Below are 19390 nucleotides of genomic sequence, written 5' to 3'. Positions count from 1 at the left end.
TTTGCGCGCATACGCATGCACGTGCGGGCGCGTGAAATGAGTGGAATGACTGATATACTTTATATAGCCATAACTTTTACATTTTTTGATGAAATACTTTGAAACTCATTATATAATGATATATTAATAGTGTAGATAATATGATATGTTCAAATTAGCATGAACTCACGCGCATGTGCGCTCTGATTGGCTGAAACAAAAATCTCAATATCTTCTTTGTTTTTTTGCCAGATGTCTTTGAAATTTTAAAAATAGTCATGCATTATACTACAGTATGATATATAACATTTTCCACGAAAACACGCGCATGCACGTGCGCTGCAATCTGATTGGCTTAAACTTTAAATGACTATATCTTCCTTGGTTATCAACCAAACAGGATGGAATTCAGAGCATAGATAGACATAAAAGACTCCTACAAAAAGGTATGGTTATCATGCACATGCATGCACGTGCGCTTCCCTCTGATTGGCTGAAACAAAAATCTCAATATCTTTTTTTGCTTTTTAACGAAATGCTTCGATATTTAAAACATAGTCATGCATTAGGATATCCTAAATTTGAGATATAATAATTTTCAAAATATATTGCAATTAAAACTTTAAATGGTTATAAGTTCCTTGGTTATCAACCAAACAGGATGGGATTTAGAACATATAAGGGACTCCTATATGGTCATCATGCACATGCATGCACGTGCGTGCACGTGAAATGAGTAAAATTACAAATACACTAGATTTAACGTATTTGTCAATACTTTTGGATTAAATGCTGTAATTTCTAGTATATTAAAATATATAAATAGTGTAGACAAGATGATATAGTCATTACACACATGCATTCAAATGCGCACGCGTGCAATGCATAAATTTGAATATACTTAATATACTTATGGGAAAACATTGTTATAGTCTAAAAGGCATAGAGTTTGTCTTATTTAATGAAACTTAAAGGAATAAGGCACCAAAAGGGAGTTGGGGAGCGTTTGGGGAACATCTGTAACGGTTCCCGTTACAATTAGCCCTAGTTAACTTTTGTTTTTATATTACCACTGACGTCATTTTTGAGTAAACTATCCAAATCTGCAACAGATGTGCGTCAGACTCTGTAGTCCATTTTATTTAAATTTCATAGGTGTAATATACATGTATCAAGTCGACATACGACTGGAAGTACAATAAACTACATTTTATTGATAATACATCGTCGATTTATCTAAATGTTTGAATTCAACCAACATCACTATTTGCACTATACTGTATCTCGTAAACAAAACATTGGATTTAAAATATTTTCAAACTACATTTGATATATTTTACACGTATAAGTAAATAAAACACTGCCCCGTTTAATGTGGATTTTTGCACACTTGTCTCTTAAAGTGATACATGTTTTCAAACAGGTCGTTGATACGAGTTACGTGACATCAGTTATATGGATCGAAAAGTGCAGAATCTGTTTACATGTATTCACTGCTAGGAATATGATAAATGAAAATTAGATTAGGAAAGTCTCCACTACTAATATCTTCTTGAATCATCAGGCGATCATGGAATCTCACGGGCTTCTATATCTTATTATTGCCGTCAGAATACTTCTCACTACAGTTCTTTTACATGTAGCTAGAATTATGCAAAAATGGTATCTTGAACAACAATTATAGCATGGTATCCAAGTTTATAAAATGAAAAAAGCGGGGGGTATAATGAAGAATAAAATATTTTAACTATATTTTATTTAAAGTCACGATTGCCTATACACGATATAACTAGTACACAAAACTAATAACATAATCCTTATCAAATGTAAACACTGCACTGATTAAATTGTCATACTGACCCATCAACAAAATGTCAAATAATGGATGGATAATGAGAAGTGATGGTTATTTCGCAGCAGACAAATAAATGAAAGACATACACACATCTCCACAAACCAGTATTAGACAACATACATGTACCATACAACTTTTGACATCACTGTGGCCTGCTTTACATGATATCTACTGCACTTCCGTCAAAATTAATATTGATCCATTTACCCATCTTATAATCACTCTATCTGGCATCACTACTCTCTTGGAGAGCTTCAATTATTTCGAGCACCATTACGTACTTATGAAATGAAAGTCGATTTTCTTATCACATTACAAGCTACGTAACATTGTCGTTTTTGCCAGTTTTGATTTGTGGTCGTATAGTCCTGATGAAGTTCTGGGCAAACAACACAAAGACGGACAAAACAACCCCGGCCCCCAGAACGAAAAAGAGTCCGGCAGCGTTTTCTAATCGTAGACCCCTGGCGTTATTCTCATCCTCTTCGTCATCGCTGAGGCACTTCCGCTCACCCCACCATCTGTAATGACGTCATATGAAAGAAGTGAATTAATTTTTGTAATACATGTACATGTTTGTCTTTTTGTTTGTACGTCCGTTTATCTATCTTGTTATTGTAAATGAGAAAATATTTCTATTGTTGCCAGTGAAAAAAGGTTGTCTATTTTGGTGGATGGTCAAATATGGTCTGAAGATCACAAAATGAACTTTGATTAAAATTTCAAAGTTAAATAACCTTTGACTTTTAAAGAAATTGATAAATTCAAACATTACGTGGTCTTGATTTATGTCATATTTTAAACACTAAAATTGTTTTGGCTCTGGATTTCAAAAATATTTTTTTGATATTGCATGCAAATCCAACAAAAGCAACATATTCTTACTTTTGTTGTAATTGGTCGAGAAAACCGTTGTCTCCTAATCGAAGAATGTTAATAGACAATTCCTCTAAATAAGTGGCTCCCGGAGGGACACCTACACCATAGCCACGTGGTGCAAACTCGGGTCCAATAGTCGTAAGCTGACACTCCTTGTTAGTTTTATATGAATTTACAGTGGAATCCCAGAAAAATCCATATCCTCCTGCACGCACTCTCTGGTACCCGTCTGACGAAGTGTTGACGATGTTTACTGGGTTATTAGCCAACTCGGTTCCAATTTTACGAAAAGTCTCCACATTAGATGTTTCGAAGAAGGAAAGTATTGCACTACTCTTAACTGTTCCGTATTGTATCTGCTTTTGTAAAGCGAGGTCATAGATTGATTTAACCGGTGCTTTAATTTTCTTAACAGTCAAAAATGCCGCCCAGTTTGCAGTGTAGGACGCAACAAGTATCAAAACAAAGAAACACCAAGTATAAATAAGAATACGTCCGGAAGTGGTTGACGGTGTACCATCTGTACCTCCTTCAAGAAGAGTTCCAAAAGTATACCAAACACACTCTTTGAAAGTGACTTTTTCACGTTTTTCGTAAATACTGTTTCTTTCAAAGAAATATAAACTACAAGCGACAACTATACACGCACTCAGAGTACACAGGTAAATCGTTTGCGATAAAGGAGATATAAACTCAAAGATTTTTGTCGGTGTCGTTGGAATCTTCATAATCACCGTGACGTACCTCGTCATAAAAGGTTTGGTGAAATCTATGGCTGCCTCGCGTCGTGCGTTCACACTCAATGACGCCACAACCATTGTAGCATTCTGGAAAATAAAAAATAAACCTTCAGCCAAGTTTCTAGGTAGTGATGGTATTTTTGAAGTAATAATTGATTTTTCAAACGTGAAAACTTCAAAATTTGCAGATTTTGGAAAGCAAAATAAGTTGAAAGTTCCTTCTCTTACATGATTGTTACTTTGTATGTTATTTATATATTAATTCAGTTAATTTTTTTATATTTGAAATTGATCGGCTTATGTTTCTGAAAAAAGAACTTTATATACATGTATATAATAAATACTTGGAAGTTTACACTGGTTTACTTTATACTTATATACGGCTTCGACAGAAAAGCCACTCTCACATCCCGAGGTTGGACTTGAACCCACCAAAAGGGATAATTTTTTTTTTTACATTTTTAAAGATCTTAGAGAATATTTACATGTTTTAAATATTATAACGGTATCAAAGAAGTGAGCTTTCAGACATAACATACACATGATTTTTAAAAACAACTTCGACTCAAATATTTGACTAACGAAATATAACGCTTCATTAATTTAATTCAAAAAAAAAAAGTAATCCTAGGTTCCACCGAGATTTGAACTCAGATCGCTGGATTCAAAGTCCAGAGTGCTAACCATTACACCATGGAACCTATATTACTATATTATCTTATATTTGTGTTATTACTGGCGCTCTCTACCTTGCCTGTCACTCGTTATCATTTCATTATCAAGAAAATGTGCACTCTAGTGTATAGACGTACTATTAATTGTTTTTGATAATTAGTGAACCAATATAGCGAGATGTTACCATGCACATGTATATTGCACGTGCAGTGTATTATAATCTACATTAATCTACCTTCTGTAATACTTTATAAAAGAATATTTCACTTTTACTCTCACCAATTTCATGAAAAACTTATGTTTATTTATATGATTCAGATATATATGTATTTTTAAGAGCATTATTCTCACCTTAATTTCATTAGATATTCGAATTTGAAGTTTAATTGCAATAAACATACAAACTATAAATTCATTGATTAAACAGTTTAATACTTATTTCATATAAAAAAAATCATGAACATGTAGGGAAAAAATATTACAATGTAAAAATGCCAAAGTAAAACAAATCTAACGGTGTGGTAGGTAGGATAATTGATAACAATGATTTTATTATATATTTAGAGAGTATCGATAAAATAAATAATATATTGATTCAATGTCAATAGGTAGATTATTCAATAGTGACCTATATATAGTACTTAAATGACTGGATTCTTGCCTATTCTTCTTTTCCAAATAAACATATGTTAAGGTACTCCGATAAATTTTTCGGAAAATTAACCATTGAGTAAATAAAAATGCTCACAAAAATGTCTCTGAATTCTCTGAGTTATGTGTTTTTATCCACGATAATTCCTCCAACTTCAACTTTAAAGTTAATCATATAAAATAGGGAAAATTAGTAAATCCTGACTGAGGATCGCAGTACCTTTATCAAAATAAAAAATAAAAAATTATGAGGTCCCACCGAGATTTGAACTCGGATCGCTGGATTCAAAGTCCAGAGTGCTAACCATTACACCATGGGACCTACATATCATTTCTTGTTACTTATTAGTGTGGGGATGCATTAATAACGAAATTTCATTACTGTCATGAAATGAATAATTTTTATTAATATAATTATTGAATTTATTGAATATAACCATGAGATTTTCTCTACCGTGCGTGTGTCATTTTACCTGCCTCTAATTGATTTTACATTTTACTACAATATCATGTTTAAGAGATAGGGCGTTTAAGAGGCAATTTGAAGTACAATGTTCCCGTCTAAAATCTTTTCTTTGAACCCATACTTTTATTTTAGTTAATAACACATAAAATAAATACAATGATGTAATCTGATTAAGAGAATTTAACACCAGAGTATTATAAATCAAAATACGATCACAGCACTTATGAATAATGCAATGTCAGAAACTCGGTATACAAACTTAATATACATATTAAGTAATTTAAAAGTAATTTTATAATGTTTTTGACGATTACCAATTAATCACTATTTCGAACAGCATTACAAGATTTCTATCAGCAGACTTTTTTTATTTCGTTGACATTAGTAACGTAGCTTTAGGTCATTGTCATTCGAATAACACGATTGTAGGCTGAATAATTACAATTTTTATTTCGGTGTGTGTGTGTTTTCTCGTTTTCATTTTCTCCTTCTTCCTTTCTTTTGGTTCCTTTTCCTTTTTTAGGGGTGTGGGGAGGGTGTGTGTGCTATTTTAAGTCGTGAATTAATGTGTTTTATAAACAAATTTCATAAAGCTAGAAACTGTTTGGATTTTTCTGTGTAATGAAATATGGAGATGGGTGAAGTTCATTAAAGCTTGAAGTCAAAGTAAACAATTCAAATTGGGAGCAGGGTAAACATGGACCTCTAAAGACATCAGAGGTGGGATCAGGTGCCATGGAGCAAGGTAAACATGGACCTCTAAAAACATCAGAGGTGGGATCAGGGGTCTTGGAGGAGTGAGCATCCCCTGCCGACCAGTCACATCCGCCGTGTGCTCCTTGTCATGATCGACAAAATGGAAAACCCGTAGACAATTCAGTGTGTAAATAATGGCCTGACAGTGTGAAAAACTCAGTCAGCCTTTGACTTGATGAAAGGTAATATTTGTTGACAAGGTCATTGTATCGACCACAAAACTTGCGAAATGATGACTTCAATCAAGACTATTGATATATTTGTTTCATCACTTCGTTTGTCAGTTGCTTGCCTCATTTTAGAAATTGGGAATGCATGCTCTTGTGTATCAAATCAGCTGAGAGACATTAACCCCTTCTGCAGGTGATACGCGTATATTGCTATACAAGTACTAAGGGAATAGTTGAAGTCATCACGAAAGCTTTGTTGTTATGTTGTTTTTCTAGTAAAATACATGTGTATTCAAATATGAAACAGATGTGTTAGATTCTGATGTATATCGAAACGACATATGAATGGAAGTAACTATGATACTTAATTCAAATAATAATACGTCGTTGATATATCGAATTATTGAGTTGAATGACACAGCAAGTGTTTTTCTCTTCTCATGTAGAAGATTTTAAATATATATTGCTTCATATGAAAAAAATCGGTCTGCTTATAACAAAGTGCAATTGGTACCTATTCCAATACATTGTCGGAAGACTTGATCTCTAAAAACTACTTAAATATTGACAATCAAAAAAATGAAGTATCTTTCTAAAATCCACTCGAGAGTACTTTTGTGTACAATCATATTTTTTTTAAACAATAGATTTTGGAACAGAGTTTTGATGAATGACCAGTCTGGAATTCATTTCTTGGGGGGAATGTATAAAATGACGAGAAGTCAAAAGTTTGAAAGTTTTTCTTTTATTCTGGTAAAAAAATTAATATGACACATATGAAGATAACGAACAGTATTCAAGATCAAAAGCCCATAAAACAATACAAAACAGGAGCAAAACAAACACGACCTCAAAAAAAAAAATCGGAGGTGGGAGCACGTGCCATGGAGGAGCGAACATCCAGTGCTGACCAGTCGTGATTGGAAAATAACGGGGAAAATCCGTCGTCAATTCAGTGTAAATAATGGACTAACAATTCGCATAAAAAACGTCAGTCAGCATATCATTCCGAGATAAATTGTATTTGCTGACAAGGCTATTGTATCGACCATAGAACTTACGAAATGATGACTTTAAACGAGACTGTTGATATTCTTGTTTCATCAACTTGTTTGTAAATAATTTACCTCGTTTTAGAAATTGTTCATACGTAGAGCATGCTCTTGTATATCGAATCAACTGAGATAATTTATATAAACTCCGTATGCAGGTGATGAAGGTATACTGCTGCATAAGTAAGGGAAGTTGACGTTAGAAAGTTAAAGTCATCAGGTTTATCATAGAGCTTGATTGTTAGATTACCATTAACGTCTTTTTCAAGTAAAATATTTAAATATGAAACAGATGTGTCAGACTCTGTGGTATCTTTTATCCCAAGCTCACCAGGATATATCGTATCGACACAAGAATGGAAATTGCCATTGTTAATTGACAATACGTCGTCGATGTATCTAAACGTCGAGTTGAAGGCCACATGAAGTGTTTTCTTCTTTTCACGCATAAGATGTTGCACAAATTCTGCTTCATATGAATACAAAAATAGGTCTGCTAATAACGGAGTGCAACTGGTACCCATGGGAATTTTAATAGATTGTTGGAATACCTGGTCTCCAAAGACCACATAGATATTGTCAATCAGAACTCAAGCATCTTTTTGTTGTCAACTTTAGAGTACTTGTGTGTACAATCAGAATGTCTTTTAACAAAATAATTTTGCAAATGACCAATGACAAGGTATATGTACATGTAAGTAAATTTACGAGTTCCTTTTTTATTGGAAAAAAGCTGTCAGTGATATCAAAAAGCCTGGACTCTAATTAATCGTGGGGAATGATTGTGTATAAAGTTGAAAAGTCGTATGTTTAAAGCTGTTGATTTTGGTGAAATCTTGTGATTTATAAAATATTCTTAAAGTTCCTCCAGGTTTTTAAGTATCCACGTCTGATTTAAATCAATACTTTAAATCCCGAAGTTTCTCCTTTTCACTAGTGTTAATATTTGAGTGAGGAGTAAAGAAAGTGGCTTGGTAGAACATTAACTGGATCCTGCTATGTACATGTATCTGTGTTAGTAAGGATTTTATGGAGTTTTTTGGAATCCAGTATATGTATTGTACTTCAAATTAATACCAATAAATCAAATAGCAAAATAAACATTAAGAGCGGTTGATTCCTTAAAATAGTAACTGTTGACCAAGTAGTAATAAAAAAATAAGATGGATAATTCTTACCAATTCTTTGCCAAATTTTACGATAACCTCTCCCATAACATTTACATATAGCGAACTGATTTTGAGTCCCGGTGAGGTTAAATATGATGAAATTTACATTGTTATCATGGACTTTCAGATTATAAAAAAGCTCAAAATTAAAATCCTTTTTAGAATTTCTAAAAGCTTATATAAAACTTTACACAGTAACCCTTTGTAATATTTCATTCCCAGTCCTATTCTCGTGTCCTTTCTTGAACATTACAAAGGGTTCTTCCTGCAAGAGACAAATACCGATTCAGTGGACCCTCATTTATCCGGACGCTTTGGTTCCCAGTCAATTTGTCCGGATATGTGAAGCATCCGGATATCTGAATCACCAGTTAAACAAGTTATCAGAATAACATTTTAAAATTTCGTTCCAAATTTCTGAAAATATAACAAGTCCACACAGTAACCCTCAAATCTATCATTCCCAGTCCTATTCTCGTGTCCTTTCTTGAACATTACAAAGGGTTCTTCCTGCAAGAGACAAATACCGATATTTAATGTGAAAAAACACTATTATACAATAAGGTTGTTTTTTTTTAATATACCAGTACCAATATGTGATTCATGTGAGTCTCTTGTTGCATTTTATGCATTTTACATGTTTTTGGTCCAAACTGTGCAAAGGTAGGACTTACAATAATGGTGACGACTTTTATGGTTCTTCCTCTCAAGGGAAATGTAAAGGTTTGGTTTCTGTTTCTCCAGTGCTGCACTTCTGACGTATTCTCCAACTCAATGACCCTCAATTCGGGCGAGTCCCCAGCCCACCAAGAACCTAGCTGACGTGTAAAATGACATACTTTTAAGAAATTCGTGTCATATTTTAAAAAATTACGTTGCATGAAAAATATGGCAAAAAACAAAGATGTTACCTTGAAATGTTTTGTTCCGTTAAAGTGGAAGATATTGATGCTGTAGTTTACTCGACGATGATTTGTGCCAAAACGGATATTTCCGGTCAAGCCTCGAAATGATTTCTAGTCAAACGTCAAAAAAGGAAAAAAAAAATATCATAATTTCATAGTCATAAAATAATAGATTCGTGTATTAATTTTTATACAACATATATTTTGTGATTACTTTTTCTAGAGCAGAGAGGAACATCTGTCTCTTTTCACCGGAAGTTGAATTACTGGAGATCTTTGATATTACAGACATGGCGTCATATGTCAGAATAGTGTTAAGGTCGAGATTTCGTCCATGTTCGTAACTTGGCATGAGTGTAAATACTGTAAAGCTATTTGCAGATCGAGGCAGATTTTCTAGTATTTCACGCAGCTGGAATGCCTGAAAAGACAAGAAACTATCAATGTGTTTAGATTACAAATTTTTTTTTTTGGAAATCTATATAGATCTAACCCGAATGCAAAACTTCAAAAAACTAAAACATTTACATATATATTAGGATGACTCAGTATACGAGATTAAACTCTAACTGGTACATGGAGTTCGACTTTCCTTGACCTCATTACAGTACTTATGACCAAGTTTTATATTTGGAGCAAGCAAATTGAAAGCAGATATGGAAGTCCTAGCTTTTGAAAGACCTACATGCAATATTTTATCCTTAAGTTCAAATTTCAAATTTCGGTTAATTACCGTCTTCCTTGGAAGACGGTATTATATAGTTGAAGTTTTTTACAGTCTTCGGACTATGCACTTCCTCTCTTTTGTGATTGGTGGAAATTGCATGATGAGAAAATTTTCAATTATTTCATTGGTTGAAATGCTGTTCAAGGCAAGGGAGATAACTCTGATGATCTAATTTTCGTACGACTTAACAATTTTGCAAGATTTTCAATCTTAAAAAAAATTGACAAAACGAACAACAAAATCAGCGGTAATTAAATTCTTAATAACATGATATTTTTTATAGCAATAACTTAAAAGGTCTTTTTAATTTCATTGTAAATAGATTAGATTTTTATTCCTTGCAGGCTTTAAAATATTTTATTATTCTTTTTCCCTTTCTTGTTTGAAGAAGGTAACAGACAATCTCTCACCAGAGGGCGCGCTCCGCTTACACCTCTGTTGTCGTCTAAAAAGTAGTTCGGATTGCCAAATATAAGTAAATGTCAACAAAAATTGTATAAACATTGATTGTTTTGTATGTTTTGCCAATGATTTTACGTGTTTTAAGCTCTCTGGTGGTAAATATTTTCTAACTCTGTCTCTTTGGTTTCAAAATGAAAATGTGTGTAAAAATTCCAAACAAAATAGTTCCGTATATATTGAAATTATTTTAATATATATCCAAATTTTGAAAAAAAAACAAAAGAAGTGCTACAGATTGATATTTCTAATTTCATTTAAAAAAATTACCAACTTGGTGGGAATCCATAATTTATTTTCGTTTTACAAGATTCTTGTAATTTAGACGATAACAGAGGTGTTGGAGCGATGAGCGTAAAACGCCGTCTGGTGAGAGATTGGGTAACAGAATCAGCCGAGGTTTGCCAAAAGCTCTCGGTCAAAGTTTACGGAGATGACCGAGCAACAATCGTGGTTGGGCTAATGCCAGTAAAAAGCTAATGGAGCAATACAAAATCTCAAGAAATTCAAAAGAATTATACGGCCTGATAGCTATAGGTGTAGATCAGTTTACTGTTTAAGGTTGTTGCTAAAGACGGTAAGCTTTTTGAAAAAGCTCTACTTGTACTAATGCATAAACAACACTGATATACAAGGTACATACATGTATATTATATTTGATGGCTCTTAAATCATGCAATCCTTTAAATGTATTTCCTTTCAAAACAGATCCCAGGTTCCTTGAAGGAAGGGGAATGTCTATACACTGTATACTTTATTATAAAAACGTGGATAACTTAACCTTAGATTGTCCTAATAAGGTCAGAAGTTTCCCTTCAGTTTTTATTTCGGTATAACATCAACTTTGGGTGTATATTAGATATATCTTTACTAGTGAAAACTTACAGGATCGTAAAAATACCATTTAAATGGCAGACTCATCATAGCTAGTTCCCAAGCCTGAAAGGATAAAATATATGCATGAATATATATTTTGAATACTTTGATACTGATCCTCAGTTACAAATTTATCAAATTGCCATGGGCTGGTAATGAAAGACCGTTACCGTTTCTAACAGTAGTTTCACAGTTTCCGGATCACAAAGAACGAGGATTTCCCGGATAAGTTGTTTGCGCATGAGCATCAAGGAATGTGTCATGACCTTTCTTTTTCTGTCTATGTTTCCGTCTTCCATAACCCAAACTCTAGAGGTCAAGCGGTCGTTTAGCAAATTGTCATCAAAATGGAAACCTGCAATATAAAGAATAGGCCAATGACAATGATGAATTATTTATTTCTAATGGGATTCGTTTTCAGTCTTTCCGGGAGAGGGTAAAGAATGGTTAATGAAGGTAGCGTATATTTATTGCCATTCATTCGGCCTTCTGAAAAAGGTAACCTTTATAAGGACCCCCTGTACATTTGCAACAGTTTTGGGCAATAATGTCGGTTATAGTTTTATTGGTGATAGAGTTCCTGTCTTTGTGATGCAGGGGTCATGGGTTCAATTCCCGGTCCAGCCAAAATATTTCTTGTCTCTAGCTACATACTTAATGCAAAATGCTTTTGTTTAATTTTATAACCTATAGTTGCAAAATAAAAATGAAAATTATGTTGATCGACTTCATTTTAAACATAGGTAATCAGTCATTTATCCAAAAGTTGATAAAAATTACAAAGTTGGTCGTACAAAAATCAATTTTGCTTGCTTAATTAATTGATACTTCTATATATACATGAAAAATTTAAATTCTCTCGGAATAAAATACTGACAATACATTTTAATTCTGTTAAAGATTTTTCTGTTTACAGTCTTAATTTATGTTCAGAATGCTAAATTTTCGACTTCCCTTTTCATGTCGATCCGACATACCTTGGTTTCCATCATAGATAATAGCTTTTAATTCATTAGTTTCCTTCCGTAATCGGCTGTATACAAGTTTATGCATTGCCTCTATGAAATCAGTAAGAACCGGAAGTATTTCGAAGGTACGAACTTCCGGTGCTGGATCAGAGGTTGTGCACAAATATGGAATATCCAATTCCTCCGCTGCAATTTTGACTGTTTTGCTGCATGGCCCAATGATAACGTCCGTCTGGCTTTCATTTAAGTAAGTTTGCACTAAAAAGGTTAAAAAAAATCACTTTTTTCTACAAAAGGACGTTATATTCGTTTGCAAACATACACAAAGTGTAATTAGAGCTCATTTATATTTTAAAAAGGAATCTTTTCTGAATTAACTTTTCATATTTATTGCTATATGGGTCTATCAACAATATTGAGCTAAACAAATAGCGCCCTATAATGGGACCCGCGTGTTTTACCTCTATCGATTGCGTCGTACTGTGTTTCAGATGAATCCGTTGTTAGATTTGTAAACTGTATGGAATTCTCCTGAAGTCTTGAGAAAACTTTTGGTAGATACTGCCACAATTCTGGTATAACCGCTAGTAAAAAAGAAAAAGAGCTGCATGGATAGCTTTTCTCCAAAATAAATAAATCATGGGTAAGCTATGTAGAAAGGAAAAGTTTGAAAGACAAGGGATGTAAAACATATTTTAAACCTCCAATATGCAACGACACGTTTTGGTAGCAATTTTCCAGCATTTCAGTATATGAATTCCTCCGGGTAAAGCAAGAATCCGTTTATCAAAAAAAAAAAAAAAATACAGCTTATTTGGTAACTTCATTTATTTTCGATGGCTACAAATTTGTAAATTCAGTTTTCTTTTCAGTATTTACAAATGTGTAAATTCAGTTTCTTTTCAGTGGTTCCGAATACATGTAACCTCTTTAGTTTTGGAATCTCAAAACTTTCGCCAACTGACAACCAATTGACGGTGGGTTCATATGAAAGTACGTACTGGAAAATAGGCCTGCAAAGAACATCTCTTAACAATGATTTGATCAACTGTCAATGTGATTTATAAATCTAGAAAATAAAATAAATATATAACACGACAGGTGTGTAGAATTCCAGGAAGACGTATTTTTCCTTAATGTCATATATTAGTACAACCACAAACATGGCTGTTCGCAGACAAAGTTTTTGAAACGGTAACATTGGAAAACCACTGAGTACCGTTTGGAAGCTTGAAAGTCTTTCTTTTTTTGGAACGGAAACGGAATTCATACAATCTGAAAAAATAAAATCTGAAACTTGATACCATAATAGATTTTCTCCCAGAGTATAAATATGTACTTTTCGGTATGTTTCTCCAAATTTTCTTTCGAAAAAGATATTCTAAAGCTCAATAAAACTGAAGTAAAAAATTTTACAACATTAAATATACAATTCAAAGGAATACTAGTATTGCTATCTCATATTCCACCGAATTGAATACTTTTATATTTTATTGCTACAATATCAAGTTTTTATTACATACTAAAAATCATAATGTTGGAAGGTTTGTCAAATTTCTTTTAAATAATTCAAGTTCCTGGGGCTGCGTTGTATTTAAGTCTTCTTTCATTTTTAGTCTGATAGGCTAAAATGCTGGATTACATGAGTTTTAATAGTGGGGTTGTATTTCGCAATGATTCTTCACATTTCGGTGGGTATGAAAATTACTCCACTGGGAAAAGATTGGTATTTCTGACGCAAGGAGGATAATAACCATGTGGAACGATGCTACAGGGAATGCATTTAACGTGATATATAACTTGACACATCCATTTAAATCCTAACATGGCCATGTATCCGACAACAGATGCTTTTCATGGCTTTTTTTTCTCACTAAATAAGAGGACATATGCGCACACAAAACGTAGCTTTATTTTTGGGAAATCTGTACTTTTAATTGAACAACAAATTACACAGAAACAAATTCAGCTTAATTGTTCAGTTGATAACAATATCATACCATTTCTTATGTATGAAAAATCGCTAAATGCTGCTTAAGAATTAAAGTCAAAGACAAAAGTTGAAAGAGAGTAATGTATATAAACTCTTCACCATCTTTTATAATACCAATCTAAAAATTCTGTGTCATATTTCCAAGATTGTGGTTATTGGACGTAAATCTACATATACTTATTAGAAATTCTCTTTGAATTCAGATTAACACACCAAGGGAAATCCTGGTATCAAGTATTCTATAGATTGTCATTTCAGATTAAGCAGACATTTAGCAGTATCAATAATTAGTATGTATCTCCACACGCTAATCTCGCTGTGCGATATGGCATTACAAAGCATGTGCTTACGCTATCCACTGTCGACGAAACCTTCGAACCAATTGCAACTGCAGTGAGCATCCTTTTATCACGAATTTCAAAACGAAGCAAGCATCCCAGAAATATATACATATTTTTTTTTTCTTTTTTGTAACTTTTCGTTTAGGACGCACATACAAAACATCTAGTACTCGTATGTAACCGTTTAATTTTCAAAAATGTAAATTTAAAGTTTGTTTGTAAGGAGTCTTATCTCAGACAACTTCCTGGAAAAAAACGAATCTGCTCCAATATTTTTGTTAATAACTTAGAAGTTTTATCGTTTACTGAAAAACACGCATGATTCTATTTCCCTATCGAATTTGTGATGAACATGTATCTTTGAATAGAAATAATTTTCTCTTCTCTTTAGTTGACCAATGTCTGGGGTTTTTTTTCTTGGGATGGGGGTGGGATGTTTTTGGTATTGGTTTGTTTGTTTGATTTGTTTGTGTTGTTTTTAAAATCATATTAGTTATATAGTAAGTGGAAAAGACGATTTCGTGGTAGACAAACCTCTCACTATCATCTTTAGTTTAAATTCCACGGTCTAGTTCAATAAAATACACAATATCCAGTGACAATGGTGCCTAGATTGAGTGTTTCATACACTGTTTACTTTATTGTAAAGGCATTGTCCCATGAAGTACAAACAATCATGACGTGGTTCTGAAGCATAAAAAAAACGAAAAAAAAATGAAAATAACAAACTGATACCCCGGGGAATAAATAGTGACGCGTAAACATAAAATAGATTTTGCAGGAGAGGTGATGGCGATCATTCAACTTCTCTTTGTGAAATCATGGTTATGAAATATGAAAATAATAATGAACATAGCTAAAATTTAGATTATTATCATATTAAAACACACTCTAAAGTTTGGACATGCAATGTCAAAATAGAGAAAACAGAATATGCTGTCAAAAAAAAAAATTAATAATATCAATTAATATCCTCTAATAATTTTCTTTTGTTTCCCCATCTCCGTCTGGGGTTTTAATAGTAGTCTGTCATGATTTCTGAGTAAAACAATGGATCATACTGTAAATTTTTGTGTCTTCTATATTACATTAATATTCTGTAAAGAATCAAGAGTCTATAGTCCATGGTTCGGTGTATCAAGGAACTACCACACGAGATGCTAGACCGATATGCCATTCCTTATTATTATATTATGCATATTTCTTCTGATTCTAGACTTTCAACTTACATGCTCTCTTTGAATAGAACACGAGTGGAGGAATTATAAAATGCTTTATCCATCGAAATATAAAACATGCTGACTTTATATTTTATTTATATTATATAAGTACTTTTATTGCTTGTAAATATTAATTCTAAATCACAATAAACGATCTATTATAGTTTGCATTCTTTCCCGATGCTTAATGCTTATTTTTACATTTACAATTCATAAATTTTTCATCCAGAATATGTTTGCTTGGAATTCAACGTCTTAGGCAACATTCTGTCCACAGAGTTCAAAAGTCTTACATAAAATAATCAGCAGGTAAATTAGGTACATCTCCTCATTAAAGCATCAAAGGTATTCACTTTTTCTAATTTTCCCTGCCCAGCAGTCTATACTCAAATTAATTATATGTTATTAATGATATAAGCTCCAGATATTTGCAGTTTCTTTCCATGAGGAAGTCATTATTTTGCCCACTTTTCCAAAATCCAATCCCCATAATCCCGCCCCGAATCCCCGCCGAGATTATAACGTGACCTACTGAAACCTACTCACCATACAGATATCAAGGGTAATCGCGCGTTTCTTTCATGTTGTTAAGAATTTCAGAAGTACACCGTAATCGTGTATTATGATGTAATTTGTTGAAGTGGTGTGCAGCAACGCCAGTTTTAAGATAAGTCTACACATTTACTGCACAAAGTATTAAGATAAATCTAAAAGATTACACTCTAAATTGATATAAATATATTCTAAAATCTGAAGACAACCTGTTGAAATTAGACGTAGATTTGTACACAAAAATTGAATGAATCGGGGTCTTATCAACATCGACTTGAAAAATATTTTGACTCCGTTGAAAAGTAGAAAGAATGAATATTGATATAATTTTTCAAATATTTTTTTTTCGTGCAAGCAAAAATCCTGACTTTTAATTGTACTCACCAACTTTGGTACTTTCGTTAGCCTTGGTACTCAATCCCAGAACTCCATTGAAAAACAAAAGAGCAGCGATATTCCACATGTTTGGAAAACTCCGATTGCCTGTATTCAATTCGGGATGTCTAGTTCTCAGTCGTAATCCCTCGTGATTTAGGTAACGTACCAAGGCGTCAGTCGGGACAAGTGCCGCCACGCTATGTAAATTTCTCTGTTGATGATGTATTGACGACCCACCAGAACACTATTGTTCTAAATGCATCAGGTGAGCTTTAATTTGCCCAGAGTCCAGACATCGATCACTAGTGAGTCGATTCAGTTATAACTTCCTGTAGCTTTATGAATTAGAAAAAAGTGAGGCATGAAAGTTTGGATGGATGCCCCTATTCCTTGGGGGTGTTCCCCGTAGTTATAAATGATTTAGTTATATGATGGCAACGTGGTTTTGTTTGATTTCTAAACATTACTTGTTTAAAAAAATTCGACCCTAAATAAAAAAAAAATGATTAGATACGCATTGCATAACTTAGCTTGTAAATGATTTGGCATTTGAAGCTTCTTTCAAGGCAAAAAAAAAAAACTTTTACTGTGCTGTTTCAAAGATTTCCTTGTGGACAATTCCCACTTTTGTGAACAATTTGTTTGAGGTACTTACTAATCATGAGTCAATACTTAATAATCGTCATTGCCATAAATGGAATGGAATTCCAATGTTGTGCATAGCTGCAATTAGTTTTGGAGCTGTCACTGGTCTCGGAGGAAAGCATGTGAATCGCACAATCATACAAAACGCAAATTGTTTACTTATTGAATTATTCTCATTTTACAAAAACATTCATTTAAATTGCCATTAGAACTTGAGAAGTCCCATTGATTGGGAAAAATTGAAAGAAAAAAATATCCGGATTTTTCTAAACTCTTTAAAACATGAGGCATCAAACTTAGAAGTGGAGATAACCTTCCGGAAATTAAAACATTTATTCCACGACTCTGTGACAGATTTAAAACGCGATATTTGAAATCTCACCTACAAATCGTTCTATTTCAAGATATGTAGTGATGCAGGGAATTTTCAAGCGTCAAAATAAAATGAGTATTAGTTAGGACAGAGTTAGGATTAATTTTTCTTACAAAACTGACTGGGTCAAAGCCTTTGGAACTAATCGCTTCCTATTCTATGCTTTTTTTTCAAAATAATCTCCAAGCATCTCACATATTGCAAGAAGCTTACAAAATTGAGATGTCTAACAGTGTCTGGTCCGTAAAATTTTATTTTTTTTATTTATTTCGAGGAAATAAACATCATAGGATGAAGTACATTCAGTTTTTTTTTTTGTAAGTGAGTCAAACTCTAAGGTCAAAGTCACTAGGTCAAAATTGGAACATGCAAAGGACTGTCTTGTTACATGGGATACACCTTTAAAATGAAAGCCCTTATACTCACAGTTCAAAAGTTATGGCCAAGGTTCAAGTTTTTAAAAAGTGGGCCAAACTCTAAGGTTCAAGGTCAAAATCTCAAATATTTTCATACCCAATGGAAAGTCTTATCACATGAATAAACATTTGAAGTATAATGCCCCATAACCAACTGTTCAAAAGTTAAGGTTATGGTTAAAGTTCGGAATTTTTAGGTAAAATTGGGTCAATCTCAAAGATCAAGGTCAAGAGGTCAATTTTGGTGGTACCAAAAGAAAGGTCTTGTCACAAGAAATACACCTGTGAAATATGAAAGCCATGGCTTTACCCATTCAAAAGTTTTGGACAAGATAAAAGTTTTTACGGACAAACCGACAAATAGAAAGACAGACAGACAGGCGACAGACAGGGCGAAAACTATGTACCCTAGAATCTTCGATTACGAGGACATACTATAGGAAAAAAGAAAGAAAAAAGCTGACATTGTAGATCTTCTGGTATGTGCATTCATAATGGAGTAGAAAAGTTGCACTGGACACGAAACCCACGTGTGTTTGCAACTTTCGCGAAAGCGAGGGGACGTTAAATTCATTCATCTGCCATTCTGTATGTCTGTCGGTCTGTCTCAAAAACTGTAACTTGGTCTTATCTTTAAATGAAGAAGAGAAAGGGCTTTCATATTACACATGTGTATTACATGTGAAAACACATTTCTAAATACGCTATGACTTTTGACCCCGTAACATTAAAGTTTGACCTACTTTTCAAAAATTGGCCCAGTGGTTCTTAAGAAGAAGATTTTAAATACTGTAGATCCCTAATTTTCGCGACACTTTATTTTCGCGAGATAGCCATTGACTCTTGATTAGCGAGACAAAATTTTCGCGAATTGTGGTTAATGCTCAATATAATCTTAAGGAATACTATTTTACGCGAGAATTAAATATTCGCGAGCACACTGTCTCGCGTAATTACGCGAAAATAAAGTTCTCGCGAATAAAAAGTGATTTACAGTAGAAGATGCCATTAATTTTTCTAATTTGGAATTATCTCCCCTTGGAAGAGGCTGTGGCCATTCATTTGGAACTGGAAAAAAACTTGAATCCTATCCCAAGGTTACTCTATGCCAAGTTTGGTTAAAATGAAATTGGCCCAGTAGTTCT

At 33.3% G+C, this 19390-nt stretch overlaps 1 protein-coding gene and 2 non-coding genes across 3 annotated transcripts; all 3 read right to left on the bottom strand.

Moving 5' to 3' along the window:
* Positions 1 to 1720: 1720 nt before the first annotated feature.
* LOC134270325 (glutamate receptor ionotropic, kainate 3-like) lies at positions 1721 to 17253 on the bottom strand. The gene is made up of 11 exons (XM_062752545.1): positions 16818 to 17253; positions 12789 to 12911; positions 12337 to 12585; positions 11530 to 11714; positions 11369 to 11422; positions 9512 to 9718; positions 9304 to 9408; positions 9067 to 9210; positions 8822 to 8902; positions 2720 to 3540; positions 1721 to 2355 (listed from the first exon to the last, which is right to left on the bottom strand). Exons 1-11 carry the CDS (start codon positions 16894 to 16896, stop codon positions 2154 to 2156), a joined length of 2250 nt encoding a protein of 749 aa, XP_062608529.1. The 5' UTR covers positions 16897 to 17253; the 3' UTR covers positions 1721 to 2153.
* On the bottom strand, positions 4083 to 4154 carry Trnaq-uug (transfer RNA glutamine (anticodon UUG)). The gene has a single exon. It is a non-coding gene; the product is annotated as a tRNA-Gln (tRNA).
* Positions 5030 to 5101, bottom strand: Trnaq-uug (transfer RNA glutamine (anticodon UUG)). Its single transcript has one exon. It is a non-coding gene; the product is annotated as a tRNA-Gln (tRNA).
* Positions 17254 to 19390: the final 2137 nt, after the last annotated feature.

This window comes from Saccostrea cucullata, unplaced genomic scaffold (assembly GCF_032062105.1).
Source record: "Saccostrea cucullata isolate Sc308-1 unplaced genomic scaffold, CSIRO_AGI_Scuc_v1 ctg203, whole genome shotgun sequence".
Lineage (NCBI taxonomy): Eukaryota > Metazoa > Mollusca > Bivalvia > Ostreida > Ostreidae > Saccostrea > Saccostrea cuccullata.
Note: the sequence above shows the minus strand (reverse complement) of the source record. Positions and strands in the feature narration are given on the sequence as shown.